A 23,803-nucleotide genomic window follows, 5' to 3' on the forward strand; every position below is an offset into this window, starting at 1 on the left:
TAATATTTTAGTTTTAATATTTAATAACTTAATTATATTAGCTAAATTTAAATAGTTATAGGAAGCTTTAAAATAAGATCTATAAATATAGTTAGATATAATAATAATTATAATAAAAATATTTTAGTAAAATAAAAGAGAACTTATAAAATAAAAAACTAATAAATAATAAGTTTATTTATAAATTTTTAAAAATAAAAATTAAAGGAGAAAAGGTATTATATTATAATTATATTTAGCTAAGATAGAAAGCTAGATAATTAAAATTAGTAAAAAAGAATAAATTATAAAAATATATTAAGATTATAGGGAATAATAGATTACTTAGACTTATAGTAATCTATAAGTAATTTAGGTTATATAAGATTATAGTAAGCTAAAGTAATCTAAAGAAAGCTTAGAAGAGAAATATCTATATAAACTATAAATTCTACTATATATCTAGTTTATCTTTTAAGACTTTCTAGTAGTTAATTTAAGTATAACTATACCCCTATACTTAAATATATACTTTTTATTTATATCTTATAAATACTATTTAACTACCTTACTTTACTACTAATAGATAACTATTTTAATCTTATTACTAGTTATATCTACCTAATACTATTAATAGGCTAGTATTAGGATTATAATAGAAGATAACAGTAGCTATCTGGGCTATTAGAATTTAGGGTGGCTAAAAGGGGGGGGTAGCCACAAGTAGGGGGTCCAACTTAGCTCACAATGAACAGATAGGGTAGCTAGCCACTATTCTGACCGCCCAGAGCCAAAGCCTTGCCCTCTATCCAACATAGAGGTGTCGCACACATATTTCTCACGTCAGGACAACACTATAGTATTAGATCCTCACGATCAGAGGCCATTACCGGCTTCGGATAAGCCCGCGATATCTAGACCCGTATTCAACGCCCTACTATCTCACGTCGGACCAACCGAAATATCAGCCCTCATATGGAGCGGGGCGTTAACAGTGCCGAGTCAGAAAATGTGCGGTGAGCTATTGGCGGCATATATTGAGTTCGTATACCCATATTTGCCGGCTTTAGACCTAGCTGGATTTCTTACCTCCCTATCTGGTAACTCGGGAGCTCCTGATAAAGTTTCGTTATTTCTTTTCCAGTGTATCATGTTCGCCGGCGCGGCATTCATTACCACGGCATCCCTCTTGGCTGCCGGGTATGCATCGCGTAAGGAGGCTCAGGGGGAGCTTTTCCGGAAAGCCAAGGTATGTCATTGCCCTACCAGTGTTGTGACGGTGACAGGCGAGTTGACATTCTCAGCTATTATACGAATATGATTGCGAAACAGACAGCTTGACTGTGATTCAAGGCCTTCTCCTCCTGACGTTTCATTACGAAACCCCAGAAGATCCAAAAGATACTTGGCAATGGGTGGGCATTGTGGCTTCTAAAGCACTGGATTTAAATCTACACTTGCCGCCAACGGATGGGAGCATGCCTTGGAGACTCGTACACCTCCGCCGGCGAATATGGTGGGCGGTACTGATGCGGGACCGGCTGGTTGCTCTTGGTATGCGGCGTCCAATGCATATACCAGAAGATCACGGGTATCCGATGCTCACCCTGGAGGATTTTGACATCGGCTATATTCCCAGCGGCGGATGTATCCCCATACCCGATTGTCAATATATACGAGATGTGGGCATGCAACAGCGGCTTGCAGAAATGTGCATCGCGAAAGTAACGGTGTGTCTGAGCATTGGTCGCATCCTCTCAACGCAGTACTGCCTGCTTCGCTACAACCCAGAAACAGAGGGGGGAGTTGAGCGCCTGTCATCCAGACTGGTGCTTCGTTCAGTCCAAGAGAACAGTCCGGAATTTGAAGATCGGAACAAAGAATTAGACGAATGCCGACGCCTTTTCTCGCTAGACCGAATTTTCAAGGCCGAACCACGTGGACACGCCCCTTTGCGGGTCCATCAGGCCCTCCTCCAAATGATTTATTATGCTGCTGTTTCGACATTGCATAGACCAAGAGCATTGAGAGAAATGAAGAGTGGGCTCTCCTCGTCCACCATTCTATCTAGCACGATGCCAGATTCTCGCAAATTAGTATGCATGGCAGCTGCAGAAATCACCGCTGTGGCGGCTCAACTGGATCGTGAGGATTTAGTCAAGTATCTTTCGCTCACCGGTGTTACAGTCCTCCTTCCAGCTCTCACGACGCATCTGCTTAACTTGAGAGCTGTGGATTCTTCAGTACGCAATGCTGCGATTCGAGGCTTTTCTCAGTGCATTCAGGTCCTGAATAAACTAAAGAATAACTACATCGCCGCGGACCTGAGCGCAACATTTGTTGAACACGCAGTTCGAGCAACCATTGCGGCACCTGCATTCAATATGGAGAGTACCAGCTTAGGCTCACGCAAGGGGAATGTAGATGAGATCGACTCAAGCTACTTTAACTCCGAGACACTCTGCGATGACGTGGAAGGAGTGGCCCCAGAGTATACCTCAAACCACTCTTTTAGTTCATGGACTGAACAGCTCCAGCCAGAGGCTGGGATCGACGAGTTAGACTTTGCCAAAGCGTCCGAGGAAGACATGACGCTGTCTTACGAGATGGAACATTTCATTGATGGGCTTTTGAACAGTGATATGCTTCTTGCATGAGTTGTATTCACTGCAGAGATGGAGTACAACGCTAAGGATCGCTACTTGGGTGGGCAATGTACTACTCAGAGTCAATGACGGCTGGCCATCTCGCAGGTCGAAAACCTCCGCTTCCTAGATGTTTGATAAGGTTTCAATCCAAAGTACTGCATGATCCCTACCAGTATGGTCAAGGAGGGTAACACTCTACCCAGAAAGTGATCGCACTAGCTACCATGTAGAGCACTGATAAAACCACATAATTTCGCTCCATGTAATGACAGGAACTGTAGTTATCACTCCAGAAGCCTCTAGACGATTGACTACGCCATCTTTCGTTCGAGGATCGTGGAACTCTCTCCAGCAACTGGTCGATATGTCGGTGAATTCCGTGGTGCTGATTGGGCTGAGAGGAACGGCGATGAACTCTTGAGTATATTATGTAGTTGCAAGTTGGATCGAGAAATCCTCTCAGGACCGGAGGCTCGAATGAAAAGAAAAGACATGAAACGGGCGAGCCCATTCGTCGCCTTCATATTTCTTCCAGGAGTTTCGCAATCGGCAAGATCTGATGCTCCTCGCCCCTACATGAAGTTATGCCTCATCTAGTAGATGAACTTGGAAAACAGTGACTTGGTCGAATCCTGGATGCCGGCAGTATTAAATAGGCATCGCAAGACTCTACCGACGTCATGTTACAATGCTACACGGCATTGAAGCCCTTGAATAGCTACCGAACGGTCAGGAATAACGCCGGCTCCCTTTTCCCTAGGATGTCATTCAGGCGGCCATCAGCGTCATTACCCATAGCATGCAAATAACGGTTTTAACGCCGAAAACATACAGCGTCCGAGGTGCTGCACCAGGGAATAAGTCAGTATTGGTTTAAACTGCTCCGTGGGAACCATCCTTAAAGGTTTCCAGAGAATTACCGCCCTGTACCAGGTGCGTCTTACAAGCCAGAGATAGGGCAAAACATGTACGCGTCAAGGCCTACTATCTTCTTTTTTTTTTTTTTTTTTTTTTTTTTTTTTTTACTTTTCTCTTGCGAAAAGCAAGAGAAACCTTTCAGCCATAGTTTTAGGTGAAGCCATAGTCTAACTGAACAACCGGGGTTGTTTTCTTGTTTTCTCACGAGCCGAAGCTAGGGAGAGTCGGGCTTCCGCGTTCCAACGGGATAATTAGAACTTAGATCCGGGACCGATATAGCCCCCGATCCGCCGGGGGGGGGAACACTTTAGCCTCTATTCCGAGAGAGTTAGCCGGCCAAACGTCGGATCAGTAATCCCCCTTGTGGCGGGATTCTGGGAAATGAGGGCCTGTATAAGCCGAATGGGCAGTGCTTATGAAGAGGCTTGACAAGAAACCCAATGCCCATTCACATTGAAACCTATATCACTCGCAATGAACAATGAACACAATTTGCGGATATTTCAGTAAACAATTCAAGCGGTCGCATTTACACTGCCTCGTTTGCTTTCGTTGACAGTTTTTGGGATGCTGGCGTCACGCACTGCTTCTATAACCTTGGGTCTCACCACCCAAGTATCCGAGAAGCAATTGTGCAAAACCAGGAGGAAAGGGTCGCTTCCCAACTATCATAACATGTCCTAGTGAGGTGGGTGATTTATTGTTTCCCATAATAAGGTACCAAATACTGACGCTTGGAAACGAAGATGGTTGCCGTGTCACCGGGAAACCGCAGTTGTAATAGTCCATGTTGACGTCGGCACTCAGGCTCTTGGCTGTGCTGTACACAATGCGTCCGTTAGCAGGAGGCCGCTACTTATTTTTGCGGTCCCCTCCCCCTTTACAATTGAGGGAGAGCTAAAGGGATCCCGAACTGAGTATATCCAGTGTCTCTAAGATGTTCACAGCCAGAAAGCGATCGTGGAGCAGTATTGCGGATGTTCGGCAGAACTTCGCTCTGGGTTAAACATAAGAGCAGGAGCGCCGGGCTAGTACTCTAGCAATGATGCGCGTGCTAACAGATATGCCTAAAGCAAGTGGTGAATCGCGCTTTGAGCTTCGCAACTAGCGGTCCAAAGGGTCCGGTGTACCTCTACACTTCGAGAGAGGTTCTCGAAGCCGACATGAAGCCGTACCATGTCGACCAGCAATACTGGAATTCGACCGATCGACCGGGTAGCCCTCACTCCGTCGGCGGTTGATACCATTGCCCAGGCCCTTATCCATGCTTCCGAGCCGCTTGTTGTGACGGACTTCACCGGCAAAGACATTAGGGCGCAGGCAGAACTGGTCAAACTTGCGACAGCCGTCAAGGGTCTGAGAGTCTTTGGCGCAGGGGGCAGTGAAATGTCTTTTCCAAGTACGTTGAAGCCCATTCGATCCTCTAGGGCCACGACACAGCCACTTTACATCTGGCTATTTACAGCGGACCACCCGGCATGTCTGGGCTGTGGCTACCGTGGCGATGATGATAGCATCAAAACCACGGACATTATTCTGGTACTGGACTGCGGCGTCCCATGGATCCCCACACGCTGCAAGCCAAAGCCTGATGCCCAAATATTCCATATAGACGTCGATCCTTTGAAGTAGAACATGGCCGTCTTTTACATCAACGCTCAGCATCGCTCCTGATGCGACGCACATACGGCGGCGCTAGTTCAGCTTAACCAGCATATTGCGACGCAAGTAGCCTTTGGCCCAATCTTCACGTCGGACTTATAGCCGACATTGGGCTCAGCTTCAGGAAGCGTATAACCAGCATCTGCAAAAAATAGGTGCCGCAACCGAACCGACCGCTGAAGGCTACTTTGGAGCTGAGCACCTAATCAGCCAGGTCCGGAAGGCAGTACCTGAAGATAGCCTCTTTATGATCGAGGCAGTCACAGACACGCAACTTGTCGTCGAGAAAATTCAAGAAACGCTCCCAGGTTCGTTGTGAAACTATAGCGGAGGTGACTTAGGGCTCAGATTGGAGTAGCGGAGCTGTAAGTCCAACCGTATACTCGTGGTAGATCGAACATTAACGGACTTCCTGCTAATACCTAGGCCTTCTGTATCAGACTTGCCACTGACTACATTGGAGCAAAGAAATTCGTCCGCCAAATAGTCGGCGACGAAACCTACCTATTCTCGTTCCCTGGCTCCGTATACTGGATCGCAAAGCGGTACAATATCCCGATACTTACCATCGTTCTCAACAATAACGGCTGGAACGCCCCGCAGAATTCGCTCCTCCCCGTCCGTCCCGACGGGCCCGCTTCCAGAGTCTCGAACAAGGCACTCAATATCAGCTTCACGCCAACGACCGATTACTCTGGAATCGCTAAAGTTGCCGGGGCTGGAAAGATTGGCACTTTCAGGGCTTCTACTGCTGATGAGTTGGTCAAAACGCTGGAATATGCTGTAGAATTTTTAAAAGAGAACCTCTGCAATTTTGGATGCACGTTTGGGCGGCCTAGAAGGAAACATGTAGACTGAGTGTGGAAGAAACTGAGTCGTCTCCCATCTCCTTAATATCCGTGAGAAACAAATAGACACCCGCATAGAACCGAATGCCCGCACATTCTCGCGTTCTATTTTCTTCCAAAACTTTCATCTTACTTGCACTTCCGTCTTCCTTTTTCTTTCTGGTGATATTCTCCGGCACCACGTAGAGAGCAGGAATTACCCACACCCCCGCAAGCTATATCACCCTCGTAGACCATACTCTTCCATCTCGGTATCGCGGAGCCAGACCAGTGCCAGTTTCCCCGTCTCCGTGTTCTCTAAAATAGCCCGTCTAAGAGCACCACGTGAAAGGGGGTAGGAGAGAAGGGTGAAGGGACTTGTGAAGGGTGTTCTGGGAAAGGCGCGCACTTGATCTATGGAAATACAACCCAGATGGTGGTCACACGGATGCGACCAGTCATTTTACAAGAGTGGCTACAGAGATTGGCGTTAATAAGACAGAGAGCTTTCTTTGTGTGTCTATCATTACGTTCGAAACTGAAGAAGAGGCTCTGGGAATCGCAAACGATACCGAATATGGCCTTACATCTGCCCTCTTCACCAGTAACCTAGCTAAAGGGCTAAGGCCGGCTAAAGGCGTTCAGACTGGCGTGGCGCACATCAATGGAATGGTCGTATATGGCGAAAGCACACTTCCTCGCAGAAGAGCCAAGACTAGCGGTTTTAGAAGGTTCAATACCTCTCTAGCCTGGAAAAATAGTTTCGTATCAAGACTGTTAGATACAAGGAATAATAAGATATTCACATATTAAGACCGATACCATGGGTGACAGCGACATGTAATCCAGACGGGAAATTTAAGATGATCAAGACCTCGCTCCATTTACCTTGCCTTGAGAAGGATAGACGGTGCTGGGAAAAGGATGTTTCATCTCGGACGCTAGATACCGAGCCTTATATTATCCGATACAGATTCTCAGAGAAGTTTTTTTGAACAAGCCATGCACCGCAAGGAAGCGGATGGTTGTCCGCAAATGAATGAGATTTGAGTCAAGTTACTTTGAGGCCCTGCCATTCATCGGTTCCACTTGAGTTCCAGTGACTTCTTGAATGATCGATATCCAATGAATCTCTCTTCAGGGTCATATTTCTCGCGGATCTTCAGCCACTTTGTCATTGCTGAGTCTGTCATGACCTGAAGCTAAATGTCAACAAGTAAATATTATAGCACGGAGACAAACAAGAACGCTACCTTTGTGAGTCGTTGTTGGGCGTCAAAATCGGCGATATACTGGCCGAGACCGACTTTCTCAGCTTTCTTGTACACCTCATAGGACCATTTATCCATTTTGACGTCGAGTTCAGGGTTGTGATAGCACACCATGGTGGCCACAGTCATTCGTTGCGGCAAGCTCAACGCCTGATCTGCCTCATCGGGGTTCCAGTCGACAATGATAATTGTGCCGGTGGACTTGCGGGTGGGAAGTTCGAACAAGGCTGGACTACAGGCCTCGACAATCTATATACTGGCGTCAGTTCGGAGCACCTCTCCTCTAACACGGAATGATTGATGTTCATCTGGAGCTCTTACCTCATCATTACTGACGCCATTGTCGACGATAATGCTGTCTACACGATACCTTTCGCCCTGTCCGCTAGGAATGAACTTATCCTGGAGGTCCCACATGTCCTCCCAGCCTCTCTCCTGCACTGGCATGTGGGCCACGACAAATTTTTTGAATTCCTCGGGAATAGCACCCAAGGGTGCGGAGAGGGTTTTGGCCTCTTCGATGCTGTCACAAGCCATTGTTGCGTTAAGGACCATGAAGACCCGCTTCGCCTCGGATTCGTCGCCATCACCTGGAGCTTGAGCGTCGGCGTATAGGGTACCAATCATCAAGTCGACGCCATGTCGGGGTATACGCTCCGAGTTGTCCAGGGCCCACTTCAGTAGAGGCTTAAAGCATTCGGTTGAGTCAAGGATGTAGGTCACGTCAAATTGTTGACGAAAACGATTAGTGCGACCCCAGATTCTAGTTAAAACGCCAAAAAAGCCTTGACCGGCGCCCCAAGCGGCCCACCAAAGATCGTGATTCTGCGTCTTGCTGGCAATTACCACCTCTCCACTAGGGAGGACAACTTCGATCTGCGTGACCCAGGTCTCACAGGTGTATCCGTGGCCACGGCAGTAGAGACCTTGACCACCGGCCAGTAAGAAGCCACCAATACCGACGCTGCGCGAGTGGCCGAACGGGAAGAATCTCTTGATCGACGTGCAGTAGTTGGCTAGGTCCTCCACCGTGTGGCCAGGACTAAAGCTGATGACCTTTGTTGCCGCATCGTACTCGAGAGATTTATTTAAGTATTTTGTGTCGATCAGCATGCCCTCGTCGATGACTGAGGGCGCAGCGAACAGGTGGCCGCCCGAGCGGACACCAACCTTGATGTTTTTCTCTCCGGCTCTGTTGATAGCTACGACGACATCTTCAGTGGTTCTGGGTAAGACAATTTCGATGGGTTTGCGGTTAGGTTGGCGAGAGTTGAAGATGCGAGTTCGATACTGTTCGTACTCTGGGGAAGAAGAGGTCAAGACCTGGGTCTCTACTGATGGATCGTAAGCTCTCATGTTGACTGTGGTTACTGGTTGACTGATTCCCCAAACAGCGCCTTGATGCTGTCTTTAAATACGGCAAGGTGGATATGGTTGGGGAAGTGTAGACTTTACAAGTGGGTAGATCGTTTCTTTTTCGCTCTCTGCTGTCAGATACACTGCAAATACCCAGGTCAAAGCTACCACCAACGCCTCCAGTGGCTTGAAGTGGACCAGCTTCTCGAAAACAGACCCCACCGAAAATGGCCAAGACACACCTAAAACCCACCCTAGTACTATTCCGGATCTGCCCCATGGAACACGGTATTTCGGTGCCACTGAGGTGGATTCTTATTTGTTAACTAGGTGGGGCCTCCTTGGTTGAGTATGGATTCGCGGTGGGGAGCGGCGGTGCGGCGCCAAGCCGGTAATCGTGTTGAGGAATATGTTCCACAGTGTCGGATACGGGTTCCCCGGATCACGACCCACCCCCAGATTATTTCCCCGGATCACCACTCCACCCCCGGATTATTTCCCCGCATGTGTAACCACACCTCCTCGTGGTTCTGGGACAATTCGTGCTTTTAGGACTAATAGCTCTACAGAGAAAAGGCCTTAGAGGAGGTATTTGAAGCAATCAGATTCATCTCCCACCGGGCTGCGTTCTCCAACCTCCCGCCCTATCTTTAATGCACAAACAGGGAGGCTGAACTCCAGGCCTATCCTTTGCAAACGTCACTCCCCATAATAATACATTTTCTTCCACGCTCTCATTTTTTTCGACTTACAGTCAGGTAAACCGCCCAACCGCCCGTCATGAGTCCCAAACCTGGAAGGGTGGAGACCATAGAGAATATCACCGTGCACGAAGTCCAGCAACGAGAACTCCGTGTCCATTCAAAAACCATTATCGCAGTTATTGTAAGATGGGGGATTTCTTGCATGATTTCAGGAAAATCTGACCAATTTGCTAGGCAGTAAGCTTCGTTCTTGCGACAAGTATGATTGCAATCGTCGGCTCGGGCCTACTAGCTCAGTCAACTGCTGCGCTCCTCGGGGACTCCACCAAATCAGTTTGGTTCAGCACTTGCATCAATATCTTCAGCGTCACCATAAATCCGTCTTTGGCCCAAGCTGCCGATCTCTGGGGGAGAAAAGGAATTATCCTATTTTGTGTATGCATGGGTGTCCTTGGATGCATTACTATCTCACGAGCGCAAAACATGAGTACTGCCCTCGCTGGATTTTGCATGTTAGGCTTTTTATCAGCCTGCCAGTCTCTTTACTATACGATCCCATCGGAGGTCCTTCAACGGCGTCATCGAGCACTCGGCCAGGCTGTCGTCAACATATCGAGTGGCCTCGGCGGAGTCACCGGCATTCTAGTCGGCGGGGCCCTTCTGCGAAACGGGAATGCTGAGAACTACCGGTATTACTGGTATATGTGCATCGCGATCGGTGCCTTGGGCCTTGCTGGTGCATACTTCGGCTATAATCCACCACTGCGAGAGCTTCAATCATCTTTAACTTTACCACAGAAGCTTCAGCGAATCGACTGGATTGGTACAGCTCTTTTTAGCAGTGGGCTCACCCTCTTTTGTATTGCTTTACAATGGTCATATAACCCGTATAGCTGGACTAATTCACATGTCCTCGCGCCATTCGTTAGCGGCCTCGTTCTGATCGCCTGTTTTATTGTTTACGAATGGCTCATCAAGAAGGATGGCATTTTCGACCATCGACTTTTCACAGACTGGAACTTCACGATTGCCATCCTCGCAGTCTTCGTTGAAGGATTGGCCTTCTTTGCCGTCAACTCTTATTTCGTGGCCGAGGTCTCTATGGTCAATCGAACCGACTTTTTCGATAGCGCTACACGTTTTGTGCTTTTTTTCGTCACCTCCGCGATCCTTGCACCTATCGCAGCCTACTACACCACTGTGACGAAACAAGCCCGTGAGCCTCTAGTGGCCGGTTTTATCTGCCTAGCGCTGGCCACGTCCCTTTTGGCAGGTACCATCAAGTCAGATTCCAGCCCAAGCCTATTCTGGGGCTATATTGTCCTTGCTGGCGCTGGTATGGGCGCTATTCTGACGAACTTACCCGTGGTGGCTCAGATGGCCACCCCAGCTGAAATGATTTCCGTTACCACTGGTATTCTGATGTCTTCAAGAAGTCTTGGGGGTGTTGTCGGACTTGCCATTAATAACGCCCTCCTAAACGCCGCACTTGTAAAAAACCTGTCACGTAAAGTGGCAGCTGCAGTTATGCCACTAGGTTTTCCTGCGACGGGTTTGGCTCAGCTTATTCCTGCTTTGGAATCTGGAAACCAGCAAGTCATCGCGCAAGTGGCTGGTGTTACACCCGAGATTGCGGCGGCTGGAGGCCTCGCGGTGCTAGATTCCTATGTCCTGGCTTTCCGACATGCCTGGATTGCAGCAGCTTCTTTTAGCGGTTTAGGAGTTATTGGTGAGTGATTGACTACGTGTTTTCTCAAAGCTTTACACTAACATTTTACAGTGGTCCTATTCCTGCGCAATCCAAAGAGTGCATTTAACAAGCACATCGACGCACCGGCAGAAGAGGAGCTTATCATTTTGCAAGAGGAGATTGAAGGCAGACTACACGAAGAAATTGTCAGCAACGAGAAGAAAGCATAATTACTTGCGTCCATATATCCAAGGCGGACTTGTAAGAGGCCTCAATGGGCAGCGGAATGAGCCATAAGATTTATCATTCTCCCTGAAGGATATAAATTTTGAAAATTTTATGAACGGGCGGGGGCCGGGTATGGACCGCAGACTCCATGGTAGGCTCTCGTCAGACTTCCTAGTCGATTATCTGGATTTTAGACAGATTGATACGCTGCGCAAGGTTCCAGATCTCTAAAACGAAATTTCTACGTTGGCTGTCTCTTGCCCATACATTTCTAATCAGTACACCTTCTCTGCGCTGCCTTGTGGGATCTCCATTGTAGTGGATAACCTGACGGCCTCTTGGCGAGGACTGGATTCTAGGCGTGCCTTTTACGGGCATCCGTATGTAGATGCTCTCTAAATTAAATTACATCAATACAGGATGCCTACAACCTCTAGTGGACCACTGGACATGTTTCCCAAGGGGAGTGTAGGTTCAAGGATCCTGAACAGCGACTATGCCGAACATCAGCTTGTGGGACAACAACTTATGACACGCATACGGCGGAGCTGGCCTGTTTACCTTCGATGCCATAGATATATCAGAACCAAATCCCGCAAAATAAATGCATATTCTCAAACAGATTGAGAAGAGAGCACGAATCAACTGGGTGATCGGAAAATTACATAGAGCTGCTCTTCGTTGAAGGAGAAGGAAGAGAAAGGAAGCTGCCATGCACCATGGGACTCCCATATATACGGACATTTCCAGGTGGGCTTACCTCTCAACAATGCCTCACGTATGGCTTGAAACGAAGGCCCTGGAGTAGTGCTATGTCCATTCAGAATTCGAGAGGCAAATAGATGTCCAAGGTTGTTTACAAGTATAGGAGCAACGGGGTTGTGAACTAGTGATATGTGGCAGAATCCCAAAAAATCGTGGCAGTTCAGTAGGTCCATTTATTGATCTGCTGCCAATCAAACTTGCTTTGAACATAGCTCCGGGTCTTTCTGTTTTGAGCGCATAGGAAGGTTTCCTCAGATTGGATAGTGGTGCCCATGACTCGAGATTGTCACCACCCTGTCCTCCGTGAACTCATTGATGCAAGCAGTTCCTCCAAATTTTCCGTAGCCTGAAGCTTTCTGGCCTCCTAGTGGCAAATGGGGCTCGTCTGCTTGATAGTCAGATTGCCAACATGTTTTACTGTGGTCCAAATGATTTAATAGATGAGGAACATACCATGGACAGTGGGTCCATTTATATGACATGCACCAGTCTTGATCTTCCGTGCAATCGCGATAGCCTCGGTGATATTATCGCTGTATACTGAGGATACCAGGCCATACTCGGTATCATTTGCAAGCTGAATGGCCTCTTCGATTGTGTCGAACTCGTACAGGGCAGCCACAGGACCGAAAGTCTCCTGATAGTAGATATCCATACAAGGTTTTACCCCAGTAAGGAGTAGTGGTTGTACAATAGCACCATCGACTTTAAATTCACCACCTGCGACAGTTGCGCCTTTGGAAAGAGCGTCCACGATAAGGCTTTCGACTCGCTTACCCGCAACTGGATTAATCAAGGAGCTTAATGCTGCCTGAGGATCTTGTGCGGGATCAGCGGCGTATAAGGTATCAATCTTCACCAACTTAGCCCTTAAGACGCTCAGTCTGAGAAGAATCTACACATACCTTGGCTTTCAACATCTCGAAAAATTTCCTGGAGACGGTTTTGTGAACTATAACTCGTTCCGTGGACCTGAGAAAGCTCTAGTATGTTTTCAAGTATGAAGATATCCCCATGGGCAGTTCTCTTACATGCATATTTGTCCTTGATGGAGCATGGCACCAAATGCTGCTGCTTTGCAGGCTTCCTCGAGGTTCGCTTCTCGAAGAACGACCATGGAAGCTTTCCCACCCAGCTACTCACTCATTAGCTGCAGGTCTCGAGGGATGTAGGAAAAAGCACGTACCTCCAAAACAGCGGGCTTTAGGGCCTTCGCACACATATTGGATATTATTCTGCCTACAGTCGTCGAGCCTGTAAAATTAATCCGCTGGACGGCTTTATGGTTGATCATACTTTCTGTCACAGACGTTGCCAGTGCACGGGGGCAACAAACGAAGTTGAGCGCACCGGCCGGTAAGCCGGCCTTTATCATCGAGTCGACAACTAGATACTGAGTAAAAGGTGCAGACTCGGAAGCTTTGAGCACAACTGAATTGCCACAAACGAGAGGCGTCGCGAAGGCGCGGATGCCCAAAATCTGCCGGATTTGTCAGATGCTCAGCTGAGAAACATCAACCCAGAATGATACTCACGATTGGGGCATTCCAAGGGGCGATCCCCAGGACTACTCCACAAGGCTCTTTGAACACCATGGCAAGGGTCCCTGGTGTACCGTTAGCAAATCCTCCGAAAATTGCGACGGAGTAACCCGCCTTTGTCGTTACTCTGTAACAGTTCGCCTTTGATCTGAGTTGCGAGGCCGGCAGCTTCTTGAAGCAATTCAACCCCAACCTTAATATTAAAAGCGGCCCACGCGGGTTTTGAACCGGTTTCCTCCATCATAGCTGCTATTAGTTCATCCTTTCTTTCGACTAGAATTTGTGCTGCCCGCAGAAAAATTGTACGCCGCTCCAACGGAGTCGAGTCTCGCCAAGTCCCGAAGGCAACACTGGCACTTTCCACGGCCTTCAAGGCCAGATCTTCAGTTGCAACAGGAGCCGAATAGAGCGTCTCTTGCCTAATAGGACTTAAAACGTTAAAGGTCTCGTCCGTGAAAACATTTTTGTTTTCAATTAGAAGGCCGAAGTGGCTTCGCGAGGGGCGGCTCATTGAGGATGACTTCCTATAAATCGTGCGTTAAATTGGGGAAACTTTTAGATATCTCGAGCTAAGGGAGTCTTTTGATTGAATTGGGAATGCCGCAATTGGTTTATATAGAGTGGCACGGCGCGATCAAATTCATGTGGTGTAAACTCAGACTGGCTGGATGGTCTCGCTACGAGCCGGCCATGGACCTACCTTTTTATCCACCTCTATCCATCGTCGTCCCACAATATTCACAGCCTACCCCACCCATGGGCGCCCCACCACGTTTCAACCCACCTCTGGGCGGAAGGAACGCGCCCACAGAATGCTAATATTGACCGGCTGTAAGGGTTCAGCTAAATAGTGCTATCTAACAGAGGCCTAATAATCAGGAAGGTTTCGATAGGGAAAGGAGGCCGGTCAGAGACAGGCCGGAGAGGTTGTTTTGTTGAAGTTGAGGGTTCTCGTTGTCGCAGCAACGGTTCATACGGGCATTAGTTGGCTTGGGCTCTTACACAAGCCTCTACCAAAGTTTAAATCTTTTCATAGAATCTCTACATATCTGACAGTAGCTGTAAAGGATTTGTATGTTAACCCTCATGCGCCGATCCGGCCCCGAAATCCGGCCGAAAGGTATCAAACTTTACCTGACGGTAGGACCAAAAGGGGTGAGTGCGTGGCCGCTTGGCCTTAACCCCCACTTCATCCATCACGTCCTCATTGTCTCATTAACAGGTCCTCTGCCGGCCATTATCTAAAGAGGAAGAAAAAAGAAGAAGAATTGGGCCTCCTGACAGTGCGACATACCTAACATTCACTCACCAAGCAACACAGAGGATAAGTCCAAAGGACTGACTCGTTTGCATATAGTGGAAGCGCAGGGAAAGCAAGAGTCGCGTGAACTGCTACAAAAGAGAAGTCTCCTAGTTCCTAGAATTTCAACTGAAGAGTATACCCTGGGCGGCCACAGAGGACTCGGAAGTCACCTAGGTTACATGGAAGCTATGAGCTCGAGGAATTATGACTAGCGACGTACCATTTTCCAGATAGTTATATAGAAGATCTCTTAACAACAGAATGCAGAAGTCGACCCGCATAACCAATGTAACTACGGAAAGCTACGAGTTTCAGTATATTTATTGTGTCCCTTCTACACTCTTTTTGGGTTTCTTGTGGGACACACAGACCCCCCTGAACCTAACAAGAATTTTTTCGCGTAGCCGAGAGTGCGCTTCGACAAGAAAAGAAACATGAATAGGTCCGGGTTTTGGGTCGCCCACAGGTTTGCCGCGACCTTGGTGAGGGGTTCAAAGTTGGTAAACCGTTTACGGGTCACGTCAAGGCCTCGGTCGTCTTGATGTACCTCAGTATTTACTTTTGATCCCACCCATTGCTATGTAGCCGGACTCACCGGTGGATCATCCCCACCGGGCGGGGAAAAATTGCACCCACCGATGGGGCACAAAATGAATCCCGCCAAGGTCTCGGCCACAAGCTGCTTTTGGGCCCATGGAAACGCCCGATGAAGACAAGAGATGCAGTTGCCGAAACGCATGCTGTTGTATAGGCACAACGGCCGCCGTACCATCGTATGAAAGGCGTCTACATTTGATACTATCTCGGGCAACGCCATTTATTCCAATCCACCCCAAAAAATGTGACGTTGGATATACGAAAACCCCACAGACATTTCACCCACCTGCCCGTGGGGTACACAGTGGCATTTTTCAATCTCTCGAAGCGGCCACGACGGAGGAAACTAGGTCCATATCTATGCACGACCGCACTACAAACGACAACCCTGAATTTTCAGCACCATCCTTTCTGGGAAGCAACACACATCACCTAAAGGCGCGAACAATCAATCATGGATAACCCAAATCCTCACAAGGCGGCATTGGCTGCCATGAACCAGAGCGTCGATCCCAATTTTGGTCTCCACTCGCAATGGGAGAAGTCCGTCAACCCAGCCGTTATGCACCCTCCTCATCGTTGGAATGGAACTATTACCGAGCTGGAAATCTTTGGGGAGGTCCCCAAGCAGATCAAAGGCACGTTCTATCGTGTAACAGTTGATCCTTTCTACCCCATGCACCCTGATAACTGGCTCCCTGTTGAGGGCGATGGGAACGTCTCCGCCTTCCGATTCCACGACGGGAAAGTCGATATGATGCTCAAGTATGTTGAGACGGAGCGATTGAAGTTGGAACGCAAGGCGGGCAAACGTCTCTTTGGGCTGTACCGGAACCCCTATACCCATCATCCTTGCGTTCAAGCTGCTATCGATTCAACTGCCAATACAAACCTTGTTCTCTGGGCCGGGAAGCTTCTGGCTTTGAAGGAGGGGAACCTGCCTTATGAACTGAACCCGAATACCCTCGAAACCCTGGAATACGATCCATTCAAGGCACCAGGAAACTCCAAAACCTTTGCGGCCCACCCTAAGGTCGACCCTTATACGAACGAGCTCGTTGTCTTCGGGTGTGAGGCAAAAGGCCTTGCTAGCTTGGACGCCGTCATTTACCATATAGACAAGGATGGAAACACAAAAGATGTTTCTTGGTTGCAGCTTCCATGGCCCGCTATGGTTCACGACTGCGTCGTTACCAAGAATTTCATCGTGCTCTTGCTCATGCCTTTTAATGCAGACCTTAAACGTATGCAAGAAGGGGGGCACCATTGGCGTTGGGATCCTACCCACCAGTCCGCCTTTCTAGTTGCACCACGAAGGCGAGGAAAGAACCTTCCACCCGGTTGGAAAGACGGAGAATGGAGGACTTACTACTGGAACAACTGCATCACGATCCACTCCGTCGGTGGTTGGGAAGAGGACGGAAAGATCATGCTCGAAACGAGCAGAGTTATGGGCTTCAACTTCTTCCCTGTCTTCAACGGTCCAGATATTCCGGTGCCGTCGAAAGAAAATCCCCCCCCGGAGTACCAATTCGACATTCCCTTGTGGGAGATCGATCTTTCACAGCCCGATGGTGCTAGACTTCCCGACCCTAAACTCACTATCAGCCATGCTGCGGAGTTTCCACGGATCGACGAGCGCATCCTGACCAGCAAATATCGCTACTTCTACTGTATTGGTGTCTATCCTGAAGCTCCACCATCATACATGGGATTTAACTGTTTCTGCAAGTATGATCGAGAGACGAACAAGACCGAGTACTTTTATCCCGGGGAAAACACCTATGTAGAAGAGCCTATCTTCATACCTCGATCGGCCGACGCCCCTGAAGCAGATGGATACATGGTCGGTATGGTCGACCATATGTCTCGGGGCTACAGCGAATTGGTTGTGTTGGACTCTAGGCAATTCTCAAAACCCATTGCCCTGATCAGATTCCCTTTCCGCCTGGTGAACCAGGTTCATGGAAATTGGTGTGATGTTGCGAATATTCCTGGAGGCGAGGCTAGTTTCAACCCTGCACTTGACTTTCCCGACGCCAAACCTAGTGGCCAAGGATTGCTTCCCCTCGAGAATCAGTAGAGAGTGTTCTTGGATGCTTGTGTTACCAAATGTTGCTGCTAGCAGCACTGGAATTAACTGACGCACCGTTCATTATCCTAAGCTTTTGTTTTCTCAATAATAACTTTTTACTAGAAAGTGGACGCATCGTATCAATGTGAATCCCCCCACTACTGCTTTTACCCTCCGTGATCATCATATACGAGGTGCCATGAGCGCAAAGATCAGCTGGTTGGCCTAACTGTAACTACCTTCTTAACATCCGGATTTTTAACTAACCGTAGGTAAAATAATTTTAAGGAGGCATGTGCTGACATTATGCTCTATCTCTTCATGCCAACCACAATTTGGCCACGCCATTGTAGCCTGGCTGCTCAGCATCCTGAAGACGCAGCTCATGCTCCCCAACAACCCACCAACTAGTATCAAACTACCCGCTAATAACCCTGCAAGATCCAACCTAGCATCGTTCAAAGTTTACTCCGTAAGGCTGATCTAGCACATTTACGTGTTACGTAATCTTGTTAGTTACGTGGAGAACTGATCCTGATCCGTAAGCGGATGGTTCCCCGGAAAACAAGTGCCGAGCCCCGCACCCCGCTTTTTCTTAAGCCGACTTACCCCGGAAGTCCTTGGTGTTTTACACGTCTTCCACTTACCGCCTAGGATCTCATGTGACCCCGACTCTTTACCTAGTCTAGTCTCCCAGAGTCCGTCTTTCAAACTCTCCCCTCTCGTATTTTCCCTGTCTCCCCCAACCCACATGAGACGCAGTCGGGATCGTGACGCAGGCCGACGCAGAAATCTGGTATGATATCATCCACTACATCAGTTCCGGTCCGGTCAAATCTGCGGCGTAATCGCTGGCAGGCGACTGGTAGACCGAAAGCTTTTCAATGCTCGGTTTGCGAGGCTAGCTTTAACCGTGCAGCCCACCTACAACGGCATGAGAAAACACGCAAGTCTACTTCAATCCCACGCTCATATCAAGCGGCGTCTCTAATGTTAGTCAAACCAGATCGACCGGAGAAGCCGTTCAGTTGTTCTTTTTGCACCGTCTCATCCTCTAGGAAGGACGTGATTGTTCGGCATATCAAGAACTGTCATGCGGAAGTAATTCGAGCACACTTTATATACGCCGAGGCGAACAACGCTGACGAGTCTCATGTTGGCGTTTCTTCGTTCGACGTAACATCGAAGACTGATTCAGCGGTGGCAGTGACCACGACCCCTTCGCAAAATTCTGACGGATTCAGCACTGCGACCTTGCAACCACTGCCCGAACTACCCCAGCCCCAACCCATGCAAGTCGAGCCCATAGCTTCTAGCATGGAGCTGCGACTTGGCGATCTCGATATGCTGGATAGCAATGTCGTTCTAGATCCACTGGCTTCTTCTAGCCTCGATAGCCTTCCTTCCAGTCAAGGTGCAGAGTCGGAGTCAGAATCAGCCTTGTGGCAGCTGTTCGACTCCGGCTTCCAACAATTGTCATCAGGTCAACATATACCTCGCGCGATGCCAAACTGCCGTATATCAAACTTTCCGCCTGTTACCGCTCTAGAATTCCCGGTACAAAGTTCGCGGCATTTTCAACTATTTAGTCAGATTGATGGTAAAACCTTTGTGCTTGATGATGACGGGTACGCTAAACTACAGGCGAACTTTGCTTCGTTTGACTCGGAACGGAAGATTCCTTTATTTCGCTTTCCCACCAAACACAGTGTCCTTCGTTACGTCAAAGCATTCTTCGAGCATATGGCTCCCTGTCTGCCAATCATTCATCTACCCTCGTTTGACATTGTGAACACGCCAAGTAAGTGGTGGGTGAATCATATACTCGGAAAACCGTTGCTGACATGTGCCCTGTCTTAGTACCTCTACTCATAGAAATTATGGCTTGCGGAGCAATGAGCCTGTGTGACAAATTCACAGCTTTAAGGTTGCACGCGAGTGCTATGGAGCTCTTATCACTGGATTCACACAATGGTTGGGGACACTGCGAAATTGACCATCCAAGGCTATGCGCTGACGCAGGACGTAGGGCAAAGAAACCACATTCCCGGAAAAGACGAAAAGAAGATCCAGCTGTGGGTCGTGCAAGTAAACCTCCTCGTTGGGTATTTTGGTGCCTACACCGATGTCTGGCAATTGCGTCAAAGCTCATTCAAAGCAATCACTTTCCTTCCTAGTGTATGTCTTTGTATTGGAACTTATCGGACAAAACTAGACTCTGAAACAATAGGCTTCTTTAGCTCTTAGCCGATGCACTCGCGGAACTAAAGCCTGTCCAATCTGAGGCCTACCATGAATGGGTGCAGCGAGAATGCCTTAATAGGTAAGTATGTATTTAGCCTTCCAGCTGAATAAACTACATTCTAACCTAATTCGAGGTGCGTTGCAGCGGGAATGCTCATTGAGGCCTCTTTTAGCTCCGTTCCGACCAATCGTCCGCTCTATCTCACCAACATGGATCCTATATTCGCGCTTCCTTCATCAACCAGAGACTGGCTCATGGTTGAGGAGGAGTGGAATCAGCCGCCCGAAGTTTTGAATTTCTCAGAAGCACTTGACTCCATCAACATGGGTCAAAAGCCCGAACGACAAGTCAGCAATTTTGGTTTCCTTACCATTGTTGCCGCGGTCCTTTACCAAATCTGCTCATTCGAGAGGGCTACAGGCGCCAGATACGTTGACTTGTACACAAGCTTCGCTTCAAGATTGGACAGGTCGATCAATGTTCTCCTCGAAATGTTCAACGAACTCAGTGATGACTCGGACATCTCGTTACCGTCGCCGCTCCTGCAATGTTCTAGATCGCTCCTAGACTCTGCAACCTTTCATTTATACGCAAGTTGCCAGCTCTCGTCGCTGATAAACCTATTAGATACTCCCGAGGCGGTCAGTGATGTTACATACATAACTCAAGTCTTCGAAGGGGCTCGATCAGAGCATTTAGACAAGGCTCTAAGACGTGCTGGTGAAACTTTCAAAAAAAATTGTCAACTTGGCCTGACCAATTTGCATAACGCTGGGTCTTATCGCTTACCACCACCGTCCGTACCGGGGATGGTGGAAGGCTGTATGTTTCCTTATTACTCCCCAAAAGAGTTTCTCACTGAGCCCTACAGAGCCTGACCGGACAGTCTATAACTCTATCTAAACTATCTGCTCTTAGGCCTCCTGCTGTACTGGCACCTTCAGACTCAACGGTCCAACCCATCGGAAGAACAGGCATGTGTGTCCCTTAACGCATTGATAAACGAAGCATTTGCAGAAGTGGATGATCCACCACAGCAGGAGGGGCACGATCATACGCTTTTCCCACTGGAGAGCTGTGCCAGTCTGCTTGTTGACATGGCGAGTTGGCAATGTATATATCACACCTCCTTCGTTGCCTTTTCTTTGTGATTAATACTTATTACCAACAGGGCCCCAAACTCTTGGCCGGAAGATCGAATGCTTAATCGCACAGTTAAGACTCAAATCCTAATGCGTGTTGAGTCGCGCGCACTAGGTATGAAGCCTGAGACACTCTCACCCTGCTATTATCCCTCATAGTACCGTTGCATTTCAAGTTACCCCACGACGTTCGATCCTTGTGATACTCAGCGAGATACTGTGGCAAGGAGATGGGCCGGTAACATACCACTAGAAACATACTTATTCACGTGGTACCCACCTTTGTTGAGACCTAGGAAGGCAAATGTTGGGCTGAAGAAACCGAAAGCTACGAACGGGAGCGAGATCTGAACAAAATGGTCTGTATTGAAAAGCGAACTGAGAGAGAAGAAAAAAGCTACCCAGAAGCTACTGTTACAGCTAAGAGGAAGTCGGAGCAATCATGTATATTCAACGAAGAAATAAAGTCTAGTGAATAGAGAGAAGAAGAGAATCTATCTTGGGAGGGCCGGGTGTTTGATATCTCCCACTGATAACGAGTGCCATCTCTTATCATGCCGACTCGGTAACTTGGCTCCCATCATCAAACTCGCAAACTTCGGGATGCAAACCTAGCACTTCCCATACTGAACACTAGACTACTCGTCACAGCTACTACTATCATCTCATAGCACGTGACTATCAATCCGGACGTATCTAACTCTGTTGAGTTTCAGCAGTCTTCAATACCGCTAAGGCTTCCTTGATGGATATCGTTTGACTAAGAGCTTCTATTAGTCCGTCCTCCCCGAGAGACACGCCAGCTCTGTATAGTAAAGCGGACATTTAGGAAGTGTGTAAAGAACACTTCTACGTACGGGTTATCTACGATTTAATAGATATTTTCAATATCATTGAGTAACTGGCATATGCTATCGCTCCTCCTATATGCTATCCCTCACCTCAACAACCTCCACAGTTTTGCATGTTTATATAAAGTTTCCGGACTATATGACATTTGAAATATATATATTTCACTTTTGCCAGACTATCCCAATTCACGAAAAAGGTCCTTGGAGGCCCTTGAGGAGTTCTGAGTGGAAACTACTAAACGGACCCTTAGACCGCAACATCACGGTGCTTCTCTTCGTGCGAAATTAAAGCAGAACGCGTGCGCATTACTGTGAAAATCTTAAAGACAAGGCATTTGCCACAAAAATCCCATAGGATCTGCTATCATTAAAGCCAGCTGCCGAATTCTGTTAAGGTACAATCTACCCGCAGAGCAGGAGACCTGTCAACGGGGTAAGGAAGGTAACAAGTTAAAATTGTAGCAAAACTTTTTCTCGAAGAACGTCGCAAGGACACTCCGCGATCCGTTCTATATAAAAAGCAGTCTTCCATGAGAAGGGTACAAGGTCTCCTTGTCGTGATTAGAAAAGGGAGCGCCTCCTCTTATCATCCCGAACCATATTACACTCAAGCACCGAGATCTCAAATCAACACGGTAGCATTCAACGAAGTATCAAGTCTGGGGAAAAGAAGAAGAGGAAAGCTATCTAGCTGGAGGTTTTTGTTAATATCGCCTCCTACCCGGTATCTCCCATCTCGGTATCTCCCTCCCCGGTATCTTTCATCTTGAGGCCGACTTAATTTCTTAGGCTATCCAACCTACCATGAGGGAGCCCATCGTCACAATCCAGCCATGTTTGTCCCTACCGCCAAATTGTGGTGGAGTCAGCCTGGGTCACCTGATTCCTAATGTAGAACAAAAAGACCACTATATCCGCGCTCGGCGGATATGACTTAGGACCCAATATATATGGCATCGCAACTTGTTAGGCTTACGCCATGACATCTATCTATTACGCAATCTTGCAGGTCCAAACTAGGCAGTGTTTCAATCAACGACGACCTTAAAACCGACGGGGGAGAGTACATTTTGTGCAACATGAGAGGGGGATTTCCAAGACGTGGTGGTCGTTGGGTTTACCGACGACCACGTGGCGGAAAGCTGGCGTTCCAAGAATTTATTCCTGTTGAGAGTTGGGATAGCCTTATGAAAGAAAGGACCACAAGATTTGTCGCATAGCCGTGCTGAAGATCTTGTTCAGCCGGGATGGGTTTATTCGGCGAAGCACATGGGAGACAGCGGCCGGATTCACTAATGAAACTAGGTACCAGCCTTACCGAGGATCAAGCTCCCTTATATTTTTGACCAAGAAGTGATTTCAATGGGTCCCGTCATCTACCTAACCTATTTTACCAATTGCATTGATTGGTGTTGAACGGCTTCGCCTCATCAAACTTTGCCATGCTAACCACCTCTTCAGAGTGACATTTAGCAAAGTGACAGTCAAGGTACCAGTGAAGTCCAATTCTCTAAGCTATCGGTTCTGACTATGTTCGTAGATTGTGTGATATTGCTACCCGTCACCCGATCCTATGCTTAAATCCTCCAAGCCACCCGGTAGATTTTAGCGTCTACGTGCATCCGATGATACTTTTATCCTCTCTGCCTTTCTGCCCAATTTGAGTGTGTTATTTCTTTCTTATAATTGGAACGATCTAGAAAGAGAACCTTTGACTATGAATGCATACTCAATCCACCGGATTAGTACTCTATGCCCCCTTCTTATCTATTCCTCTGTCGGGCGGCAGGAAACCCCATTAATGCCTTCTTGCTGTTTGCATATTCATCGGTGAACAATATCGAGAAAAGCATTCTAGGCCTACGCCCCGCGTGATTCAGCAGAGGTCGGCTTCACTAGCCAAGGGCGCCGCGGAAGACCCAGGTGGATTGGTCGCGCCCAAGGAAAAAGGAAAGTGTTTCTACCAGGTCAAGCGTATGGGAGTATGGCGAACAAAATTGTA

The 23,803-nt window shown here is 47.9% G+C and overlaps 4 protein-coding genes and 2 pseudogenes across 4 annotated transcripts; 5 read left to right on the forward strand and 1 right to left on the reverse strand.

Annotated features, from left to right (window-relative positions):
- Positions 1-2,054: 2,054 nt before the first annotated feature.
- SAPIO_CDS8727 lies at positions 2,055-2,636 on the forward strand (annotated as a pseudogene; the record flags this gene model as incomplete).
- A 2,085-nt stretch (positions 2,637-4,721) lies between these two features.
- Positions 4,722-6,065, forward strand: SAPIO_CDS8728 (uncharacterized protein; the record flags this gene model as incomplete). Its single annotated transcript, XM_016790306.1, has 4 exons — positions 4,722-4,944; positions 5,363-5,515; positions 5,566-5,572; positions 5,648-6,065. 4 exons carry the CDS (start codon positions 4,722-4,724, stop codon positions 6,063-6,065), a joined length of 801 nt encoding a protein of 266 aa, XP_016640052.1.
- Positions 6,066-7,110: 1,045 nt separating this feature from the next.
- Positions 7,111-8,661, reverse strand: SAPIO_CDS8729 (Uncharacterized protein; the record flags this gene model as incomplete). The annotated part of the gene is made up of 3 exons (XM_016790307.1): positions 7,111-7,236; positions 7,288-7,554; positions 7,627-8,661. 3 exons carry the CDS (start codon positions 8,659-8,661, stop codon positions 7,111-7,113), a joined length of 1,428 nt encoding a protein of 475 aa, XP_016640053.1.
- Positions 8,662-9,848: 1,187 nt separating this feature from the next.
- Positions 9,849-11,285, forward strand: SAPIO_CDS8730 (uncharacterized protein; the record flags this gene model as incomplete). Its single annotated transcript, XM_016790308.1, has 2 exons — positions 9,849-11,094; positions 11,146-11,285. 2 exons carry the CDS (start codon positions 9,849-9,851, stop codon positions 11,283-11,285), a joined length of 1,386 nt encoding a protein of 461 aa, XP_016640054.1.
- A 4,658-nt stretch (positions 11,286-15,943) lies between these two features.
- On the forward strand, positions 15,944-17,572 carry SAPIO_CDS8731 (annotated as a pseudogene; the record flags this gene model as incomplete).
- Positions 17,573-19,534: 1,962 nt separating this feature from the next.
- On the forward strand, positions 19,535-20,457 carry SAPIO_CDS8732 (uncharacterized protein; the record flags this gene model as incomplete). Its single annotated transcript, XM_016790309.1, has 4 exons — positions 19,535-19,741; positions 19,804-19,886; positions 19,942-20,334; positions 20,436-20,457. The coding sequence occupies 4 exons, from the start codon at positions 19,535-19,537 to the stop codon at positions 20,455-20,457; spliced, it is 705 nt and encodes a 234-aa protein (XP_016640055.1).
- Between the last annotated feature and the right edge of the window lie 3,346 nt (positions 20,458-23,803).

This window comes from Scedosporium apiospermum (genome assembly GCF_000732125.1).
Source record: "Scedosporium apiospermum strain IHEM 14462 chromosome Unknown SEQ_SAPIO_0124, whole genome shotgun sequence".
Taxonomy (NCBI): Eukaryota; Fungi; Ascomycota; class Sordariomycetes; order Microascales; family Microascaceae; genus Scedosporium; species Scedosporium apiospermum.